The sequence below is a fragment of the Balaenoptera musculus genome, chromosome 11 (genome assembly GCF_009873245.2).
Source record: "Balaenoptera musculus isolate JJ_BM4_2016_0621 chromosome 11, mBalMus1.pri.v3, whole genome shotgun sequence".
Taxonomy (NCBI): Eukaryota; Metazoa; Chordata; class Mammalia; order Artiodactyla; family Balaenopteridae; genus Balaenoptera; species Balaenoptera musculus.
This window is the reverse complement of record NC_045795.1, coordinates 26,564,672-26,587,998: the sequence shown is the minus strand read 5'-3', so window position 1 is coordinate 26,587,998 and position 23,327 is coordinate 26,564,672. Positions and strand designations below refer to the sequence as shown.

The window sequence follows — 23,327 nt, the reverse complement described above, 5'->3', positions numbered from 1 at the left end:
GCACTGCCTCCTCCATGCCCTCTCTTTGTAAAATATTACTTTCAAACACTTAAGGGTTTGGGGGGGTAATGGTATTCAAATACCTGGTGCCCCTGCTAAATGGTCCATACAACACCCCCCCCGCCCCCCCATTCTGCAGTCTTTTCGAAAAGGAAGTAGGAAAACACAAAAAGAGGGGGAAAATGGGTTGGGTTGAGGAGTGGAAGACAACGTTTCACCTAAATGTAGAATCTTGTCACAAGTCTTTAGTCTCTTATATTTTTCTTAAATATAGTGCCAGTTACACTATTTCTTTATGATGGAAACTTGGGACTGTCCATCATGGCTATTTGTTTTAAAGCTGCTGAAAGTGTAAGCTACTGCCAGGTGTTGCCTTTCAAAAAAGGGAAAAGAACCCAAATTCATGGAAATATGGAAAGAGGAGTATTGTTCCCACTTGGGCAAAAGGCAGATACCCCAAGTCTGGGTGAAACTGATTTGGGTGCTCGTTGGAAAAAGCAGCTTTCAGCATCCAGAGAGTGGAACCAATAGGCATGAACACTTACTTGTGTAAAAGGAAGCTTTCATTAATATATATTTCTATCTCTAATATACACACATCGGGGCTAGATCTTTATCTTCACAATAAAATGTGTGCAAATGCTCTCTGCAGAGATGAGTCCCCACCTCAGTCGGTATAGAAAAGCATGATAAAGGTTGGAAAAAATGGATAAAAATGTTGAAAGAAACTCCAGCTCCTTATTAGGCGAAGATACAATATTTATTCCTTGTCTCCTGGGATAAATCTCTTCTGCCCATTGTCCTCCCAGTTCTCAGTGCTGATGCTTAATTTTCAAAACTTCTATATTACCAAGGGACCTACGACATCAGCCAAAGAAATACTCAGCAAGTACAAAATCTGTTCCAGGGAGCTGCTTTTGTGCAGAGGGAAAATTTTGTTCCTACAGGTTTTTAAGTGGGTACGAGGCAAGGAGCTATCTGATCCGGGCAAAGCCATTACAATTTAGATCTCTATCTATAGAACATTTTTTTTCCTTTAAAAAAAATTGGAAAATACAAGAAGTTTGGATTTTTTTTTCCCGATTCTTTTTTTGGAGGGGGAAACTGCATCGTAAGCTTTCGGAGAAACCCAACATGTCAACTACCTTTCCGGGACTAGTCCACGATGCCGAGGTATTATTACTTTTTTTTTTTTTTTTTGAGCGCGCGTGTGTGTGGCGGCGGCGGCGTGGCGGCGGCGGTGGCAGCTTCCCCTGTCTCTAATTTATATCGGACCGTTACGTTTAATTATAATCTGGCTTTCGGGGGAAGTTAAGGAAGGAAAAGGGAGAAAGTTCGTTATGACATCTGTCGCCAGGAAGGGCAACTCTCTGCCACGTTAAGAAACATTTGGCATAATGAGGGGGAAAAACATAATCCTAATAATAAAGAAAGGGAGGAGGGGGTGAGGAGAAAGAGATAGAGATGGGAAAAAAGATACTCGGAAACGCAAAGAGATTGATGGGGTGGGGAACACGCACCCCTTTTGGAATGGGCTTATTCTAGGAGACTAAAGCAGAAAGGGGGGGGGTCGGATTCCCTGCCCCAGATGGTTAAGAAAATGAGCAAGTTGGGCGATTTGCACAGACTGGATTTTTTAAAAATATGTAGATAAAGATTTTGGGCAGCTCTGGCAGAACATCCCAGCGTGGACAGCCGCGGCATCTAGTCGTTGGCAGCGGGCTGGAGTGTCGAGGCGCTGCGCGTCTGGACGCCCTCGGTCTGCTCCCCGCCGCCCCGGAGTCAGTGGCAAACCTGGCTCCCGGGGCCCGGCTCCCTGCGCAAGTTGGGCAGGGGCTGTGTGCGTGTGTGTGTGTGTGTGTGTGTGCGCGCGCGTGTGTGTGTGTCACCCGCACCTATATAGGGTGGGGGATGTTTTTTCCGAGCTCTCGACTGTGAGGACGAGGCCGCCCACCCCCAGTCCGCCTGCTCGCCCAGGCTCCCTGGCGAAGGCGCGCAGCCCGGCTGCGGCTCGGCACGAGCCCTGCGCGCCCGCGCCCCTCGGAGAGCCAGAGAAAGCTCCCGGCTCCGAGAGAGCCGCGCCCTCGGTTGCAAAATGACAAACCTCAAGTTTTTCTGCTCTCCCTTTTCCCCCTCTTCCTTCCAGATACGTCACGACGGATCAAACAGCTACCGTTTGATGCAGCTTGGCTGTCTGGAGTCCGTAGCCAATTCCACTGTCGCCTATTCCTCCTCCTCCCCTCTAACTTACTCCACCACCGGCACCGAGTTTGCGTCCCCCTACTTCTCCACTAACCACCAGTACACCCCGCTCCACCACCAGTCCTTCCATTACGAGTTTCAGCACAGCCACCCGGCCGTCACTCCCGACGCCTACTCTCTGAACTCGCTCCACCACTCGCAGCAGTACTACCAGCAGATCCACCACGGGGAGCCCACCGACTTTATTAACCTGCACAATGCGCGGGCGCTCAAGTCGTCCTGCCTGGATGAACAGAGGCGGGAGCTGGGCTGCCTCGACGCCTACCGCCGCCACGACCTGTCTCTCATGAGCCATGGCTCTCAGTATGGAATGCACCCAGATCAAAGACTCCTGCCCGGGCCCAGCCTGGGGCTGGCCGCCGCGGGAGCCGACGACTTGCAGGTAAATAAGCATGCGGCGGATCTGCGCCCTCCCCTCCTCTCCCTCCCCCTCCCGCGCCGCTAATAATCCGACTGTACGCCGTCTCCCCGCGCCACCACCTCTCTCTCTCTCTCACACACACACACACGCACACGCACACGCACACGCACACACCACTTAGGGAAAGTTATCAAAACAATTAAAGGAGGCGCGTGCCACTCTGTCCCTCTCATTGGAGCAGGCATTTCACCTGGACGCTCGGGAGTCCAGCTAGCTGCGGGCCCCCCCACCCTCCCCACTTTCCCGGCGGTCTGCGCTGAGGTCTTTTGTGAATCCACGTTTCTGTCCCGGAGGCACGGGATGGGGGAGATCACGTAGGCTGGGGTTGAGCCAACTGGACTCAGAGTAAGACTCGATAAGTTGATGACCCATCGCACCCTCAGTCTCGGCGCTTTGCTGCGTCTACCCGCGTGTTCCAGGCATTTGTCCCAGACTGAGCTTGTGGGGCGCTTACTATGAATTGGGGGGGCTGGTTTGTTCTCAGAACATTTGGGGGACCCTGAGCGCCAGCGAAAATTTCACCAAATATCCTAGATTGTTGTGGAGAGTGAAGAATCGCAAATGTAAGCCTCAAAAATTTACCCCAAAGAAAGGCTCTGCACAACGCACTTGGCCGGGGTGTGGGCTTGAGCCTGATTCCCGCTGCCTGAGGAGCACCCAATCCCGTCATCTGGCTGAACGATTCACAACTTTGTTTTTACTCTCCAGGCCATTAATTTTTACAAAAGATGCAACTCCTTAAAAAGAAGGAAAGGAAACAAGGGAAGAGAGGGGGGGAGAGAAAATGAATAGGAAGGGAGGAAGAAAGGAGAAAAGGTAGGGAGGGAGAAAGTAATAAAGGGAGAAAGAGAGGAAGGAAGGAAGGAAGGAAGGAAAGAAGGAAGGAAGGAAGGGATTCAGATATGGTGAAGGCCATGACTCAATCAAATGATCTCTCCCACTTTCTCTCCTAATGTATTTTTGCACATTGTTTGCCAACAATAGAATATATGATTATGCAGACATACTGTCACAGCCACATTTCAAACAAATAAGTCCACACATGTCCCAAACAGAACCCAGAAGACACGAATTTGTGGATTCTTTTGGCTGAAAGTACAGCTCTGCCTGCGAGTCCACACGAAGCTGGCCACTTTCTCCAAGGTCCCCAAAATGAAAGGAGAGATACTGGAAGAGCACAAGTTGGAGACATAAGAGATCCCCCGTTGCGCACAGAAAATCTTTCCCCCTCACTTACCTCTGAGCAAGGGATTATTTTAAAATTAAAGTGAAAGCCCTTACAGTCCCAACAAAGAGCCCAAGCCACAAAATCGGTGTACGAGAAAAAAGATTTGGCTCCATAAACCTTGACTTTCTACATTTACATTCACAAAATGATTTTATACGCTCAGGGCATTTTTACATTTTTCACAAGGATCTCCTTATGTCTCAAGAGGAAAAAAATCTGCCATTCAATGCTTAGCTCAACTAAAACCTATTTACTCCTTTTAATAGCCACGTCTGCCGCTGATTTTTTTGTATCTGTACAAATTTTTTTTCTGTGCTAGGCACAAAGCCGGGCATTTTTCAAAAGAGGGGATTAGAACATTTGCAAGCACGAGACAAAGAGCGAATCCCGTGCAAAAGAACACCGTAGTTTATCCAATTTTCGACTTAGTGCCATTCAACTGGTCATTTATGCAATGTCATCCGACCAAACAACATGTTTTACTTATGAGGGGGAAAAGTTTGTTAAGTGAAGAGACAAAGATTCATTTCCTCTAAGAAAATAAACATCTTAACGGTGCGCCAGAGACCGGGAGGGAAAGTGATTCACTTCCTTGGAGAACTTCCGGCCTCTACCTTTTCCATTTCAGATATTTTGAAAACTTTACTTTCGTCCTATGTCTTTTAACATTCTTAACCTCCTTTTTGCCATTTTTTGCTCATACTGAGGGAAAATTCATCATGAGAGAAACACTCCAAGACACTAGAAGAAATAGAGGAGAATGGTATATGATATATTTATGTATCTCTGTCTACAGAAGTGTGTATATACATTTTTGATATAGATATAGAAGCAAGTTGTAAGTCTGGCAAGTTATTTTCTTCCACTCCTCCTGGACTTAGTTGTCAGAATGAAAAAGAAAAAGAAAAAGAGTCATAGCTACTTTTAAAAAGAGAAATGGGGAGGGGGTGTGTGGGAGAAACCCGTCTCTCTCCTTTTATTTCTTCCTTTTTAAAACATTCATCAGCATATGCCTCATTTCAAATGCAACAAATGTAAATATACTTTTCCCTGCACAGAATTTTAAGTGAAAGTCCAATGGTTTGGAGGGCGGTCTAAGTCTGCCTAACAGATGCAAACAGTCTTGTGGCTTCAGTTCCATCTTTGAGTCCCCTAAAAAGATTTGCTATGGCCAACAAAGGAAACTGTCACACCTTTTCCCATCACCGCTTTAATTTATGCTCAGTCTCCAACTTTTTTTTTTTTCATATTGATTTGATAATCACTTTAAGGCAGAACAGTTAAAATAAGAAAGAACTCGTGAGTAGGTTGAAAAGGGGGGTCTTACAGGCCTGCCTCAATATGGTGAAAATGGGGAAGCGAAAGGGAGCCAGGGCTGTAAAGGTTGTTTTGTAAAGTGGGTTTTTATTATGCACCGACTCTCTCCGCATTTACTTAACTCTTCACGGGCTGTTGGGTAGGTTAACACCCTTCAAGGCCTCTTTCAAGTCCAATACCTCGTTTGTTTGTAAAGGAAAATGAGCCTTTAACACATTTCGACTCAGGAAAAAGAAAGAAGACAGAGAGAGAGAAATTTTTCTTTTTCTTAATCAAAAATCAGCAGACCTTTTCCTCCTTCCCAGCTCAAATGATCCCTCAATCCATTAGGAGGCTGAAGATCTACAGTGAGTGACCCTGAAGGTGTTTCCTCCATAAGACACGCTTTGGGTAGCATGATAGGATGCTGCTACATCTGGGGTAAAAGAGAACCCTCCTAAGATATCTTGCATCCTGCACTTGAAATAGCTCCTATGAGGTCCCAAGAAACCCACAGTGCCAGACTTGACACTTCTGGTGTAATTTGCTCCGCGCAGAAAGTGCCGTGGAAACTGTCTATATATATGCTATGTGCCTTGATGGGGACTCAAAGGGTTTCTCATTCTCTTATGCCAAGATAAAAGGCACTCCTGTGCTTTGAAGTGTAATATTGTATGGTGCTGTAAAATGCATACCTTAAAATTTATACAACTTTTAGATTGTGGTTTTTCTGGCACTTTTCCCCCTTAAAATTGTGTGTGCTACCAAACTTGCTTCAGCTCAATGGTTGCATTTAAATGTCTACTATGGGGTTATGGGGAGATGGGGTTCGGGGTGGGACAGGTTGAAAGACTTAACTAATGTATCTATTAGTATCTATATGAGTGATTTTCTTTCTTTTTGTTTTATCAAGGGCTCTGTGGAAGCCCAGTGTGGGCTCGTTCTCAATGGCCAAGGTGGAGTGATAAGAAGAGGTAAGTAACAACATATTAAAACTAAACATTCTTCTCTCATCTGTTACTTTGTCTTGAAAGTCCAGTGATGCTTTTAAACATCAGAGCCCCATCTGATGATAAAGAAAACAATGACTCTTGGTCAATTACTCTTGTCCCACACAGGCATACCACATTAAAAAGCTTCCCTTCCTCCACTGAGGCTTGAACCAGCCTGTGTCCAAAAGACCGTGATAGAAGAGATTTGCTCTTCCTCAATGGAGCAGTGACAGAACCAAAGTTAGAGGCAAAAAAAAAAAAAAGGGGGAAAAATCCTTCTCACACTCCCTTTCCCCATCACCACATCCTCGAGCAGAATTTCTGGTCTCTTTTAGCCCTAAATGTGCCAGCCACAGCCTGGGTGTTTGAGGTGATGGTGTTAGCTTGAGGCTTTGAAAGGTTAAATTCATTGGGCTTCAGGGAAGGCTAATGAAACACCAATACTGTAGCTGCCCTCATTTTTCTAAGTGTCCAGAACATTTCTTTCTTTAAGGGAGGGTGAGGGGAGGAGGTGGTGTTAACTGTACCGGATAAAGCTTTCTTGTTCCCATCTGTTGAGGGAAACATCTGAATCCAGAGTTACCCATGGAATTGGAAGGTGGGGGGAAGGCAAGAGTGGAGAGCTGTTGATTTTGGCTCAGACACTGATGGGGGGCTGCATCTCAAATATTCCATTTTGACAAAAGGTTTTGAACTATGACATTCTAAGGGCCTCAAGGCAGTGCCAATTTTGCTGGCTTCCCCACTTCACTGTACCCAGAGCCTCTGAAGCTTATTTTCCTAGCAAGCTGAGTAACCCGAGGAGCACACAAGGCAAGGCGGACCAGCTGTTATCCCAACTTCATACGAATTAATAAGATGTGGCCTATTCACTAGGACTAATTCCAGCTCCAGGGCCGCAGTTGTCTCTAGTAACCGAACCACTAAAAACTGAGTCACTTCTGATGGCACCAAATAAATGTCCTTCTGTCCCTCTCCATACCTTTCAAAGCTTGTTAAAAGACTCCAGTGCTTTTCCAAAGAAAGAAAGGCATCTATAGGAAGCAATGGATTATTTCATGTTTAAACTGCAGGTTTTACAACCCAGTGTCCAATGTGAAACTCCATTTAAATTGAGGTGGGAAGAAAGCAGAGTGTTTTCCTTTGGGAGACTGACTATTGTCAGAGTGGATATTTGGAACTTCCATTAAATGGGAAATGGCTATTTAAATCTGTTGTTTCACCCTATGGCGATTTGAAAATTATTATTTTTTAAACTGCTAGTGTTGTTCCACAGATATTTTTTTAAATGAGCCATATTAAGCTTGTCAGCCAGGCCAATACTCAGCCATTTTGAAATGACATGAAATAGGCCCAGACTAGTGAAAATTGAAATAAAATATACATATTATTGGAGAGAGGGATTAAAATACACAATGAAAGAGGGACCAGGTGACGTGCTGATCTGGGTCCGTTGGGGTGGTCACACTAAAGGTGAGGCCAAGCACTCAGGGCGCGCGGAGATGTCCGTGGTGCTGAAGGACAGCGCCACTAATTAGAGGCCGGAGCCGCCTACTCCCAGAGCCCGGCTCGCGCTACTGCGTTTCTGCGTTCAGTTCCGCACTTGCTCCAACATCACCTTCTCAAAGGCTTGGCAATTACCTCCGATCGTACAATAGCTGGCAGGGGGTGAGAATTATTTGAGGCAGAGGCGGAGAGCTGGAAGGGAGGCGGCTGTGCAATCAGTTGAATTTTCGGAAAGAGATTTAGGGGATAGCCCTCACCACCCGCCCAAGAAAGGCCAACGCTCTCCAGTCACTACACGATGGGAACTGCGTTCCTATCCTCTCAGGGCCATGGAAATGGTCTTTCTTAGGTGACGTTTGATTGCTCTTGTAGAATTCGGTGTCATTCACCTAAAAATAGGAGCCAAATTTATTTTAAACCAAACATTGATCTTTTAGAAGAACAGCGTGGCTCCAAGGAGAGAGGGGAGGTAACTTGGGGTTTACGTCTGTATTGTTTGACTAAAGCCTAATCCTTCCCCCCTCCATGCAAAGGAATTCAGAATTTAGCTGCTGAGTTTATTCCATTTCCACGTGTCTTAGAGAAAGGCCAATTAATTTAGTTGAGCCTCGGAGACCTGGGTGTGTGTCTCTGTGTGTCCGTTTACTCTGAAAGGATCAATGTTCATGACAATTTGCAAATGGATAGCAAGGAAGTCTTGCATTAAAAGGTGATGTTTGTCCTGCCGCCTGCCCAGCTCCTTCATCTCAGGACTCCCCGTTTTTGAAGAAACGCTAAGGAAGTCCCTTCTCTCTATTGTCACTGGTAGCACACAGGATTCTAACATCAAGAGCTCGAGTCACCTTTGTTCATCAAAAATCGGGAGGGCTTTAACTCAAGCGCTCTGCTATGTCGCCATATTGTGCAATAGCTCAGATGGAAAAGTCTGTTTCTCTTCTAATCCATGCTTTACAGGTGACTCACCATATGAAACATGATTTCTTGAAAAGCAAAACTTTTTGCCATTTTTCCTCTCCTGCTGAGCTCTCGGATGAACTTACATTTCTAATGATTTCCAGAATTTACTGTGGGAGGAAAAAAATAGATTTCACTTCTCAAGACCCCTGGATGCTCTTTTAGAAAAAAAGACAGTGCCCTAAATGCCCTACACGAATTCACCAGGGAGAGGCTGTCCTGTTTGCAGTGTGGTATGTGTGCTTGTCGGGGGGAGGTGTGTGTCTCAGTTCTTTAAATTTGGCCACTTCTGTTTGCAAAGAACAAAATACCATTTCCCTGACTCACTCTGGTAAGTGGCAGTTACACTGTTTTTGCCTATAATGAAGCCCTATAGCCAAAGAACGCGGAAGAGGGGCAGCGGCGAGGTAATTACCACCTAGATAAAATATTTGCCACCGCGTCGGAGGTGCAGCTCCCCGAGCGCTCACTCTCGGTTAATGGTGTGCGCGATTTTGCCCGCAGCTCCGCCACTCCAACCATCAGAACCAATAATCTTTACTTTACCCTGTGCTCGCGTATCGATAGCTTCTCTCGCCTCCGGCACTGGCTTTGATATGTTAATATTTCTGAGTAGCAAATTCTGCAGAGATCATATTAATGTTGTACGTACAGAGTGGAGCTTTGCCTTCGTTGAATATTCAGATACTGGGTTTCAAAAGGCATCTCTTGAAGAAATGAGGCTTCTATTTACAGGAGTCGTCTGTGTTTTTAATCATTAAAAAAAAAAAAAAGGAGAAGAAGAAGAAAAAGAAAGGAAAACCCACTCTTCTTTCCCCCTTGAATCTTCTGAGGCTCCCTTATGGCCCCTTCCCCTTTGTCAGATGCTCGTCCCTTTCATTTCTCGCTCTGAGAATTTAACAGTAGGAGAACAATGTTGATGACGACGATGATGATGATGAAACTAATAATGAGAGGATCCAGGTTGGAAATGCAGGAGTAGGGGTTCAGTTGGCCCATGGCTTTCAGAAGAGGCTGGAGATGAGATGAGAAGACCCAGCTTTTTCATATTTGGGTGGAAAGTGACATTTTGGCCCTGGTCTTTTTTTGTGAAATCGGGATGGCAAACTCAAAAAAAAAAAAAAAGAAAGGAAGAAAAAAAAGAAAAAAGTGAAGAGGGGAAGCGCCCTTGTTTCGCTTTGTGATCACTCTGCCTTGCAGCCCCAGGCTAATTTCAGAAGCTTAAATACCGCCATAGCCTCTGGGCCACGCGGAGAGGGAGCGGACCCGGCCACGGGCAGGCAGGAGCGCTTACTGGATTGCCCGTGGCTACACAAAATACAAACTACTTTGAATCAAAACATTTTGGGGGAATTAATATGATCTGAACTCTGCACGTTTTAAGAGAGCTGGAGTGCGTCAGATCGCTTAGAGGTGACTGGCACGCCAGCGGAGGCATTTACGCTGCGGTGCAAACACTGTCAGATCTGATTTAATTTCAAAAAAAAAAAAAAGAATGCTTCCGTGAAAGGGGGCTTACCATCAGTCGCCCAGTCTTCCATTAACCGGGTGGATGGACCCGACCACTCTTCCCGTCTGCAGCCTTCACGGCTGCCCACAGGCGGCTTGAGCAGAAGCATGAGATTTCCTTTGTTTTTTCGGGTTTCGCGAGGGCCCTGGGCTTTGGAACTGGAGTTAGAGAGAGACTTTGACTCTTTCAGCAGCTCCTGGAAGGAGTAAGATTAAAGGGGGGGGGGGAGGGGTGAGAAGCCCTGTTCCTCTTCTTTTGTCAGAGCCCCTGGAATCTCTTTTTACTCAAATCACCAAAACTCATCTCTGTGGCTCATCCACTGTGAAAATATTGTCAGAAATACACCTGGGGCTTCGCCTGCCGTCTTAGTCCCCAAACACAGATACTGCAGATGCAGAATTCAGTCTCCTTTATATGAAGTATAAAATGCATGTACCAAAGGATCTAGAGGCATGGTTTGTTGGAAATCTATTTTAGGGGGAGGGGGAGCTACTTTTCCATAGCCTACTGCTGTCTCTCTAATTTCTTTATTGCTTTGAACATCACCAAAAGCCAGATAACTCTCTGCACACACGTTACACACCCACCACTACCTTAAACCAGTAGGTCTCTCCGTGCAGACCTCCCTTTCTTTTGTTCTGCGTGGAATCTCAACCTGGATAAGCGCATTCAGACTTGGTAACCCAGTAATACCTGTAACGACATATCCTTCCCCCAAACAGTGCAACTCTCTGCGGATACGGCATCCGAGGCCTATTTGATTGCAGTTAGGCCCCTTATCCCTTTACTGTTTGATTACAATTAACATCTGCTTTGCGTGGAGGGAGGGGATTACGTGGGGCGAGGCGGGGTGGTGGTGGTAATTGGGACTGAGAAGGGCGAGAGGCTAGAGAGAAAGCAGCCGAGAATGCTCCTACCCCACCCCATTTAAACGCGCACCTCTCAGAAATGCAGCCGCAGAACAAACAGGGACAGGAAACCCCTGTAATCACTTACACATTTTTTAATGTGTCAAAAAAACGAGCGATGACTGGAGATGAAGAAGGGGAGAAAAAAAAAAATCCCTGCCATTTGTATTTCTTTCATTTGAATTGTAAACATCTGTTTGGCTGTAAGGCGAACAGAACATTTATTTTGCTCTCCAGACTTGGTCTAATTATGTCAACACCGAGGCGGCGGCGAGTGGGGCGGCGCTGCGGCTTTGGAGAGGCTGCGCGCACGGGCCCGCGCCCGGAAGCCCGCCGGGAAGTATTGATCGCACCTGCGGAGCGCGCGGGGCCTCTAGCCGTCCTCAGCTCTGCTCCGAGGCAGGAAGGCACCCAGAGGGGAAGAGTAGCTTAGAGGCAGCTTTAGGGGTTCCAGGGGAGCCGCAGTTCCTGGGAGAGGGCCCGGACTCTTTCCTCTGCCCTAATTGCCTGGAAGGAGAAGAGGAAAAGCGGATCCAGGTATAGGCGCCTGGCTTTCCTATTCCGTAGCTGCGCAAAAAGTGGGCGGGTCTCGTCGCGCTCCGCAGCTTGCGCCCAGCGCCGCGGCAGTTGCTCGACACAATGGTAAGGTTGAGTGGCCTTAACTCGGGTTACCGAGCACGTGTGCGTCCGTTTTCCGTTGTACCTCCTCACAATAAATAAGGGAAATAAATGGAGCAGGTGTGAGCGTCCCCATTTTTGAGATGGGCAGACTGAGGCCCAGAATTACTCGCCTAAGGTCGCATGGGTCACTAGTTGGCCAACCTTTTACCTCTTTCTCTCCCCCGCATCGTCCCCAGCACGCCAAGGAGGGTGCAGCCCCATCCCCGTGCTTTTTTGGCCTCACGGGATCTGACAAAGTCTGGCCGCTGGAGGATCTGCATCTCTGTATTTTGTGCTGGTTTTGTTCCCCACACAGGCTTTGGTTGACTTTTCACTGTAATTGTGGCAAAGTTATCCCTTTTATGATAGCCACGTCCTAACAAGTGACCTTGAGTAGATGATTTCTTATGCTGTTACTATAGCTACCCATCTGAGTTTGCAGCATCACTGGAAGTAGGAAACTCTATCTCCAAATGTCGATTTTTAAAATAGTAAATCCCATGGAAGTATTGCGTCTGTGCACTACGAATGGAAAAGGGATGTACTCTAGAGAAGTTCGGCATGAGGACCCTAGCTATGGCATCAGAGACACCCCTAACTGGAGTGCTGGGTCTAGAAGGAATATTGCATGATTTCAATAAGAGCTGACATGCAACACAGGCACCAAGAGGAACTTCAACTAGTGACACTGGGGAAGAACACTCTAAATGGCTTGACGTAGGTGACCCTTTCATTGACTTTCCTTCTTTGAAATCTCATCATTGCCATCTGTAGTCTGGAGCCCCTTAGAGATGTCCCACCTTCATTCCAAATGCAAAACTCTGGTTATGTTGACCTATTACTCTTTTCTTTCTCCTTACAAAATAAACCACTGGGAAGAAAGATATCAGGTTCCCCACATGCTGCTGTAAACTCTACAAGTTGCCAAATCTTTAACCAGGACAAGAGAGTTCCCCAAGGCTGCAGCAATGCCAAGTATCAAAGTAACAGAAATTCCCTTTAAAGATGCTGTGACATCATAAAAAATAAAAGACTCTAGAGTTGACGGCTAATCCTGAATACAAAATAAATCCTCCAGGCAATTTGTGTGTGCATAAAGCATATTCTTAATATGCAGCCTGTGTGACTTACCTAATAAATGCTTATTTGAGCATAAGCCAGAAGGCTAACCTGGATGCAGGAGAGAAGACCCAGGGCCCAGAGAGCCCTTGGCTAGCTGGCAGACTCAGTGACTTCCCTGAGAGCAGCTGGCTTTCAGCACAGGGGGTTCACTTTGCCCAAAGCGGGCAGTTTTCCAGTTGGAGAAACCCCAATATAACTCCTTCTTTTACAAAAATTATAATCTGCTGCAACTCCCTAAATTTGATTTTTAACCTACCGCAGATTAACAAAGATAGGAAAGTTCTAAAATTGTGCCCTTTCCTTTCCTGGAAAACAACACATACACTCATAATAAACTTGAGACCGGTTGGGTGAGATTCTTGTGTTCTCCATTGTGTACTGGCTAGCATGCAAGAGAGGAAGATTTATGTAAGAATATAAATTTGCTGCTGATTCATAGTGACCGTGGTTGAAAGCCCATTTTCAGGAGAAAATGTGTGAATTTTGAGTAAAAACATTATTATTTATTTCCTTTCTTTTTTTTTTGACCCATGCGTGTGGCTTGTGGGAACTTAGTTCCCTGACCAGGAGTTGAAGCCGGGCCCCCAGCAGTGGATGCTCAGAGTCCTAACCACTGGACCACCAGGGAACTCCCTTATTTTCTTAATATTTTTGCTTCGGATGACCTCACTATTGCCTAAGTCCTAAAGCTAACAGGGTTATGATTCTTACAACATGATAATAAAACCCAGATTCACTGATATCTAGCTTACTTTCCTGTTCATCTCAACTTTTGACAGGTCACTTGAGTTTACTTTTAAAATACATTTTGCGTCTAGAGGTAGAAAGTGAGAGTATCAGTGAAAGTATAGTGGTAGTTTCTAGACCAGAAATCTGCAGAAATTATTATTATTATTATTATTATTATTATTATTATTATTATTTGTTTTAAAATTCTCTCTGAGAATGTGAGGTGGGGAAGCACAGTTGAATTTGTTTTTCCAGCTCCTGAGGCAGGCATTTGTATGTTTTTTCACTGTGTTGGCCACAAGTTTAACTGCCAAGAAGAAGATTTCAATTCAATCATTGAGACTATGACCTTTCGGGCTTCAAACTGAGGGCAGGTTTCCAGACACTCGCATTGGGAGTTCAGCCAAGTGTACAGGACTTGTCTTCCAGCCTGTAGAGAGCTGGCTGCTTGGATCCTGTCCTGTGTTTTGGGGTAGGGGGCATTCAGGGTGATCTCCAGCCTCGGAATGCTTAGGGAGAAAGACCTGGGTCCTAGCACTTTCAGGGGAATCTTGGATAACTGTAGGACAGCAGGAGGAATTCCAGAAAGCACAGGGGTAGAAACACTTTAAGAGTGGGGCAAAGTTAGCCTGTTCTCTGCACCCAGGTCCAGGGCCCCTTTGCTCTTTTAAACATCCTCCCAGATTCCTTAGCCCTTGTGCCTAGAAAACACACCTGAATCTGAATGCCACAGACCTGATCGACATAACATTCCATCTGAACTGCTTAGTCAAGGAAGGGAAGGCAGGTGGTGAGTCCTAGACCAGTGCTTCTCAAAATGTAATGAGCACATGAATCACCCGAGGGACTCGTTCAAATGCAGATTCTGACTCAGAAGGTCTGCGGTTGGGCCTGAGATTCTGCATTTCTAACAAGCTGCCAAGGAGATGCCAGTGCTGCCAGTTGAGAACCACCCTTTGAGTAAAAATATTGGACAACACTCTCCTGCCCATTTTTCTTCCTCCACCTACTTTTTTCTCATTTCCCTCATAGAACTTGACCGTTTTCTGGAGATGGGTCTTAAGATTACCCATAACTGAAGAAATACAATGTATGCTCAGAAAAGCAACCTTTGAATTTGAACTTGCCACTGAACCTCCAAAGCTCTGCCCTCAGATTGTTCAGTGCACAGGGAGGAGCCTTGGATCCTGAGGCTGTACAGCCACTGTATTAGCAGCGTGGACACTGGCTCAGGATTTTTGCGTTAAGGGAGGATCCGGCAGTAGGAAACTCTCCCCACTGATGATCGCTTTGGGTCCTCAAGTCTACTTCAGCTGCCTGAGGTTAGGGGATGTTCTCTGTTATTCCTGGAGTAAAGAAAAGCTCCAGGGGGCTTTCTGGACCTTGGAGACAGAAGGCTTCTGCTCCAGGAGCCCCAGCAGGGCGAAATTGCTTTAGTGATTTTGCTAACAGCAGTTAACTTTGCTTTGTTCTCTACTAGTAATAATGATAATAACAAATACAATAATATTATTGGCCATTAACATTTAATGTGTTACTGTTACTATGTTCTAAGTCTGGTGCTGTGTTTGATTGTGTGTGCTGATCCTGATGGCTGACATATGTAGAGAAATTTAACCAATTATCCACTCACATGGGTTGGGAGTTTCTGGCAATGGGCACATGATTTTTAGTGGTACCTGGGGATTGAACGACTCTGGTGCCTATAGTTGTTAGATGGACGAGGGGAGAGAGATGGCACTTCTCAAACATTTTAGAAAAGAGCTTCAAAACTTTTGTCTATATAGTAAGTCACGGATTAAAAAAAAAATCTATCCATTGTGTATATGCGTGCACATACAAAAACACACACACACAGAGCCATGGATATATAATACCTACCCTTTGTGGGTTAACTGGTAGAGTTTGAGGTATTTACCTAATTGAAGTGTTTCTTGATGTGGATGATGTCAAAATTAACTTTGGTGGGCCAGCCAACACTCCATAGGATGCTAATTTTGGCTAAAATATTTTAATTTTTATACCCTCACAATATTTTCTGTGTGATATTTGAAAGACAAACCTTGAGTGTTATTTGAAAGGACATCTTCAGAGCAGCTTTCTGAGATGATCCAGGTGATATATGTACAGGAAAATTGTGCCATGTGTTTCCAAATCCTATGTAGTGCTGTGACAGTAAGTTTATCTCATGTGTTTTATGTTGTTATCTGCTCACACAGTCACTAATATATAATATACTTTTCCCTCCAAAGGTGGCACCTGTGTGGTCAACCCCACAGACTTGTTTTGCTCTGTCCCCGGTCGTTTGTCCCTTCTCAGTTCTACTTCCAAATACAAGGTGACCATTGCTGAGGTGAAGAGACGCCTCTCACCACCTGAATGCCTCAACGCTTCACTCTTGGGAGGCATTTTGAGAAGGTAAGAAAAAGGTGTTTTCTGGCACTGTGGTCTTCTAACTGTACTGGTACCACGCTCCTCAACCCTCAGCCCTTACGTTTCCTGTCCCATGTTGAATACCCCATGTGGTCAAGTCTTCTCATCATTTTACTCCGAATGTCAACTTTCAAAACCTAGCTTTTGTTTGTTTTCGGACAGAGCAAAATCCAAGAATGGGGGTCGCTGCCTGAGGGAGAAACTGGATAGGCTTGGCCTGAACTTGCCAGCCGGAAGACGGAAAGCAGCCAACGTCACCCTCCTGACTTCCTTAGTTGAAGGTATGACTTTTTAGCTCCGCAAGGTAATGATGGAAGGTTAGCAATTCTTTGAAATTCAGGTTTGTTTGATTATGCTGTTTCATTTTTGTCTATACTGTTAAGATAGTTACACGTGAATTTCCCAACTAATCATGATAATGATGATTAAATTAGACTTAATATAAGGCTTAGGTATTGATTCATAAACTATCATCCGATTTACTCATCTTGGCAGTAATAGGAAAGAAGATAACAATAGAAGATTTAGGTACTTAGACTAGTATTCCCCACATAGCAGCAACAACAAAACTCTGCAATTGTCATTTTTATTATTGTTTATTTTAGCGTTCAGATAAATCTGGTTTAACTCATTGTTATTCAGTGCAACATGATCTACAGGATAATAATAATCCTTTATAGAGAGTTCACAGGAGTCAAGGCATGGCACCAAGCCTGAGAGCACATTGTATTAATCCGATAGACATCTCTTAAAGTACAGTGAAGTTCCACGGCTTTATGTGTGGGTAAGCTGACTCACAGAAAGGTTAAGGTTAGCCAGTGGGGTAGACGCAGACGTGGAAGCATACTCCCAGAAGTTTGTTTTTTTTTTTTCCAATTTACCTTTTCCCATGTGGTTCTTCTGTAAGAACTAAACTTTACATATTCTCATTCAATCTTCTAAGAAGAGGTATTATTGGAGACCTTTTAAACTTTGTGGAGGAGCTTTTGAATTCAAAGGAGAGTTCTTCCATAACCTAGAATGCTATTGTTTTAAATATGAACGAAGAAGCCTTTTTGCCAAGCCTTACCTGAACACACCTATGACACTTTTCTTGCATTGGTTTCCCACTTGACCATAAGACACTGTAGGAAGTAAAAGGTAAGTGAAACATACAAACAAACATCTTGCCTTTTTCCAGATTATCAACACACACTATTTACTGAACAACTCTGTGAAGTAGTGTGTTCTTGACCTTGGTCTTGGCAAAATTGCTTTGGTGATTTTGGTTTTTTTTTTTTTTTAAACTTTATTTATTTAGGCTGCACCAGGTCTTAGTTGTGACACATGGGATCTTTAGTTGCAGCATGTATGTGGGACCTAGTTCCCTGACCAAGGATCAAACCCGGGCCCTCTGCATTGGGAGCATGGAGTCTTACCCACTGGGCCACCAGGGAAGTCCCTGATTTTGCTATTAACAGTTATCTTTGCTTTACTCCCTAATTGTAATAATGATAACAACCACAATAATATTATTGGTCATGAACACTTAATAAGTGTTAACTGTTACTATGTTATATGTCTTGTGCTGTTTGCCTGTGTGTGCTAATACTAAGAGCTGGCATATGGTAAAGGGAGTTGACCCATAATCCATCCATGGGGGTTGGGCGTACTAAAAGAAGAGCAAAGTAGAAAAAAATGACTAATGGATTGATCCTAAAGAGAGACAGATTCCTGCTTAATTTAAGTGAAAACATCATGAAAATTATAGCTATCTAACAAAAGAACAAGATATGTTCAAAATATAAGAGTGGATTCAAGAATCATATGAATCATAGAACATGATTGGTTCTCAAACCCAATTCCACAGTAAAATCATGGTCCTGGGCCCCATTCCCAAACCACTTGAAATGCAATCTCCGGGGGTATGGCACAGGTATCTACATTTTTAAAAACACCCCCTGATGTATAATGAGGTTTAGGGATCATTGACTTAAATGTTCCTTGAGATACTTTTCATGTAACTGGTGTGAAAAGTAAAGGCCCTAAGAGAGACCTTTATCCAAGGTGTCTGTGAATGTCCGTCCAGTAAAACCTGAAGAACCCTAAAAGGGTATATTCAAAATTCTTCTTATTGATTTTTATGTTAGCCCAAAACACCAGAGCACCCTGTGTGGGAATCATTGACGGATGCTAAGAGAAAGGATACAGGTTAAAACGTGAAATCCCAGGACAATCTCGTGGTCTTGCCATCTACTCTTCCAGCAAAACTCTCCTATCACAAAGGTGCTTGGCTTGTGTTCACCTCTGGTCACAGACGTGTCATGTCACTTCAGCCTTGGCTGATGGAACTTAAGATTTTATCCTTCTCAGATACATCCCACTTTAACTGGATGCTTTTGAAATCCCCCAAATATTCATGGTGTAGAGAAATAAATATTTTATGGTCGAATTCCAGGCATTCTGATAGAACTGAGGAAATGAGATTTAGGGGCAAAGGGACCTTTTGTATTCCTCAACTCCCCGCATGTTACATTATGACCCTCAGATGTGTGCATTCTCTCTCTCTCTCACACGCTTAAGTTTCACTACTATGTACTATGTTCTATGGTATTTTTATTCTATTCCATATTTTTGTATTCTTTTAAAATGCTGATTGTAAACCCACTACTTTTAAATGCTGAATGTAAGTCCACTAAATTTATTTCAAGACTCACTGTTGAGTCATGGGTCATGACCCACGGTTTAAAAAACTACAAGTGGTCTTAGGACAAGAGGAGAACCTAATATTTTGTGACCTTCGTCCTCTTTGTGCTAACATGGATTTGATTCAGTTATTTCAAGTTTGTTTTGCTTATACCATTTTAGCTGGTAAATTAAAACTTTACCATGGTTACTGGTTGGTATTCATAGACCTTGAATTGACCATGTCTTTGGTAATATTTTTGCCCCTCAATCAAACATTTTTGTGGGAGCCAGTGACGTTTTAGATTAATTTTTTCCAGAAATTCTAAAATGAGATTTCTAATTGTCAAAAATGGTCCATCAGCTTTCTTATAAACCTAAGGTTCTGTAGGAAAGAATACTAATTTTTTTCATCATTTAGAAAATTTTTATCTTCCTGATGGCCCAAGACATTGCTGGGGTTCAGTCCAGCAATGATTCAGTCCTTCCCCATTTTGGTACAGCACTTGAGAACAAGATACTTCTGATTGGCTTTATTCCTCATTGACCACACTTAGAAATACAGCTCCTTAAGGTCACCCTTCTGCGACTTTTTAGTACTTGTCTCTGCCCCTTTCTGGGGATGCTTGGAATACAGCCTTGCCATTGATGCTATTTTGATAAAAATCCCAAAGAAAGAGTAGTGTATGGGGACGCTGCTAGACTCTCCATGCAGACATGATTTACCCTTTGTCAAGATTCAATCAGTGAACAGTAAGGTACCTTATAACAGGGATTGAAATTAGCAAATGAAGGTACGGTTTTCAAAAACTACCCTTGTCACTAACCTAACAGTGGTTTCATCATGATATTCCTAGGTTTCCACGTTTGCCTTGGGTTTTCAATCATTTTGTTTTTAATTATTTTGTAATCATTTCCTCCTGTATTTCTTTTAAATGGAGTCACTCTACTAATAGTGCCATTCTAGCATCGTTGTCAAATCAACATATTAGAGTCATTATTTTAGGGACTATTTTAAGAATTTATGAGAGGGCTATTTCATGCAAATTTATAATATTTAAATTATTCACAACATTTCTGTTACAAATAGCGTTGCACCTAATAACCAGTGGGATGAAGAACTCAAGACTGACTAACTTTTTTCACCAGATAAAGTTGTTTGAAAAGTGAACATTTTAGTAAGGCACATACTTAGAGTGGGGATTTTTTTTTTGGTTCACATAGCACAGATATATTTGACCTACAATGAGATATGAGTATTTGAATTCAGAGTCCACTGAATGTAATACTAGATCATATTCCTTTTTGACCCATATGTCTTCATTTAATGGGGTTTAAATATATAACTAATGGTTGGTACAACTTCTTGTACCCACTTTATCATAAGCCTGGAGTTCTTTTTATTTTCCCTTGTTAATCACATTGCCATGACTTCTCCTTTGTCCACTCTGGTATCTATAACATTAGAGAGTTGTCATTTTCTGGAAAATTTAGTAGATTAGAATTGCTTAACCTGATTCGTTGATCTTCCTGAGATCTTGGGATAATCCCAGACTCTTCCAGAGTGGGAGAAATTCTATATCTGGAAAACATTCAAAGAGTTTGGCCAATATTATTGTTCTAGTTCTAATACTCTTGCTATATATTTATTATTTATGAATCACCAATTAGCTGCTTCCTCTATATTTTATTCCAGAACAATCTTTGCAGCGTTGGTGGTTGTTAAAACAAGTATAAGGAGTCAATTATGGCAGGAATGAGGAGTCATTCCTGTCTATCACTCCCACCTCACTTGAGGTTTTCCAAGATGGCCAAAGTTACAGAGCGTTGCTGGAGGGAAGTTTTGTTCACTTGAGTGGGGTGCTTTCCTGGGACAGTTCTGCTCAATTTGCAAAAGCTCATATAGCATTCTCAGGCAACACCAGGAGTTCCAAAAGCATAGTTAAGTCCTTAAACATAAATGCCTTGGCTTTCAGTTTGTCATGACCAGATATCAAATTCTGTTTATATATATATTTAAAAAACAGTATGGGACAGTGAAGGGTATAAATATGCATCAGCAAAAGAAAGGGGACCATTTACAAATATTGTGTGTGATATCTATTCACTCTTTTCAAATCTAAACCTTTTGTCCCTTTTGCCTCCTTCTTTAGTTTTCCCTCCCTCCTTCCTTCCTTCCCTCCTTTCTTGCCTCCCTCCCACCCTCCCTTCTTCCTTCCTTCCTTCCTTCCTTCCTTCCTTCCTTCCTTCCTTCCTTCCTTCCTTCCTTTCTTTCTTTCTTTCTTTCTTTCTTTCTTTCTTTCTTTCTTTCTTTCTTTCTTTCTTTCTTTCCTTCCTTCCTTCCTTCCTTCTTTCTTTCCTTTCTTTTTAAAGTAAGCTCCCAGCCCCTGTCCTGCACATCTCACCTCATCCCTTGGCCTAGTACCTCCACCTCTGCCCCCAGTAATAACACTTCTGACATTTGGCTGACTTTGGGCAGGTTGCTTAACCTGACTGAGCTTCATTTTCCTAATTTACAGATAAGGATCACACTATCTGTGATGTTTAGGGTAATGCTAGCTGTTATAACAGTTAATTTCCAAATTTTCAGTGGCTTAACACAATAGAAGCTTATTTCTCACTCTTCACAGATGACGTGGGTGTTCCTCCCCCGGGCCCTTCCTTCCTCTTAGTCTCATTCAGGGACCAGAGTGCTTCCGCCTCTAGCCATGCCCTCCTCTAGGTCCTGGGAGCCCTATGCATTCAGCTCACAATAAAGAAAGACGCGATGGTGAAAGGACACAGCTTCCAACCCACTTGGCCAGGAATTGGCCCACGTTGCTACCATCTACATTCCATGACAACTAGTCCCATGGCTATGCCTAATTCCAGAGGCATTAGATATACCAGAAAATGTAGTGTCTAGCTGGGCAGAATCTTCTCAGCAACAACTCTATAGTATAAAAGAAAGGACAAATCTTGGATGGTCCAGCTCCCATTTCTGCCACATCTGCCTTGTGTGTCTTTTGTAGAATTAAATACATTCGCTACATTAAACACTTGACACCGTGGGGCAGAGAGGCACTTAATAAAAATTAGAACCTGTTCTCTTGTCTCTTTCTCCCTAAACAATAGTGTTACTTAATAGCAGAATTTACTCAGGATCATAAAACTTTAACCCTGGAGGGAAACGGAAGATTGAGTAGTCTAAGGCAGTGGGACATAGCACACATGGTTAAAGAGTGTGCTTCTGGAGCCAAATAACCTTGTTTGAACCCACTTCTACCACTTACTAGCTGTGTGCTATAGGGAAAGACTCACAACCTCTCTGATTATGTGTCCTTACCTATAAAGGGGTGTTAATAATAGTACCCTCCTCATAAGGTTGTTGTCGGAGTGAAATCAGAATGTTTGTAAAGCAGTTCACAGGGTGCCCGGCAAAAAGTTGGTGTCAATAACTTTTAGTTATCTTTATTCTCAGATGAGAAAACTAAGGCACAGTGAGATTAACCATTTTGCACAGGATCATGGGAGCAGCAGGGAGGAGAACCCAGGTCTTCTGGTTTGCGGCATCACCATGTGTTTTCCACTCGGATTTATGTTAGTGGCGTGGATTCTGAACAGTTGCATTGCTGAACTACTTCTGAATTTGGCTATATATTTATAGTTAGAGTTACAACCGTTATAACGATATAACTAAGGAATAGAAAGAAGTTATCAGTTCCTGAGCCTGTTTTTCACCATGGATTGGACATCCGTGCTGCTAGGAATCCTGGGCAAGCTTGTTGGGCTTTTTTGCATCCAATAGTACAAGCTATTTTTAACATCCTGATGCACCATTTGCTGCCACTTAATCCCCCAAAGTTAGGATGACATTAAATCTTGGTTCTTTCTGTTTTTCTGGAATAATTATCAATAGTGTCTCTTGTACTTTCAAAAGGGTGCCAATCTAGTTAGTTAGTTAGTTAGGAGACTATCCTACAAAACCTTTTCCTTCCACTTCAGCCAAATCAACCTAAGGTAGGAGACAGGAATGCAATCACTTGGTGCTATTTCACCTTTGTCTTTAATCCTGAGCCTATATGATTGCATTTCCAAGAAACCAGGGAAAAGAACGATCAACTTGACAATGAACACTTTCCTATAAACGAGATATTAGGGAGCAAGTTTTCTTCATACGATTAGTCCATGGCTTTTTAATTTAGGAAGAGGTATTGTTCACTACTTGAGGCTTGTAGGATTCAAACACCAAAATCCTTTTGCCAAGTATCAGTGATAATACTCGCACAGGGCACACTCAGCATTATTTGCTCTTCTCACGGAATTTAGGACAAAGGTGCTATTCCCCTTGTCTTCACACAGGTACCAGAGTGGGTCTCTCTGGGTGTGTGGAGCTTAGGGCTAATCTCCAAGGATGCACAGCATGGCTGTAGGTCTGAAAGGACCATCATCCCAACATAACTCCTTCACCAGCCATTCCAGACATCACATTTCCACCTCAGTCCCTCCTCTGGGATAAAGGTTTCCAGCTTTCTTCTAAAGCTGTATGTGATATTAAAAGGGTCATACATTGACCCCTTGTTATAATAGTTCTAACTGGTGCTCACTTTAGTCACACGATGACCTGGAAGAGCCTAATCACTAGGGGACCCTGGTGTCCCCT

The 23,327-nt window shown here is 43.6% G+C and overlaps 1 protein-coding gene across 1 annotated transcript in view; it reads left to right on the top strand.

Annotated features, from left to right (window-relative positions):
- The first annotated feature begins 621 nt into the window (after positions 1-621).
- The window catches only part of TFAP2D (transcription factor AP-2 delta), a 52,501-nt gene continuing 29,795 nt past the window's right edge, over positions 622-23,327 (top strand). Inside the window, exons 1-5 of the mRNA XM_036870136.1 lie at positions 622-1,173; positions 2,147-2,644; positions 6,121-6,181; positions 15,841-16,006; positions 16,184-16,302. Coding sequence (XP_036726031.1) covers positions 1,135-1,173; positions 2,147-2,644; positions 6,121-6,181; positions 15,841-16,006; positions 16,184-16,302 — 883 coding nt within the window. The 5' untranslated portion in view covers positions 622-1,134. The remainder of the gene's footprint in view (positions 1,174-2,146; positions 2,645-6,120; positions 6,182-15,840; positions 16,007-16,183; positions 16,303-23,327) is intronic.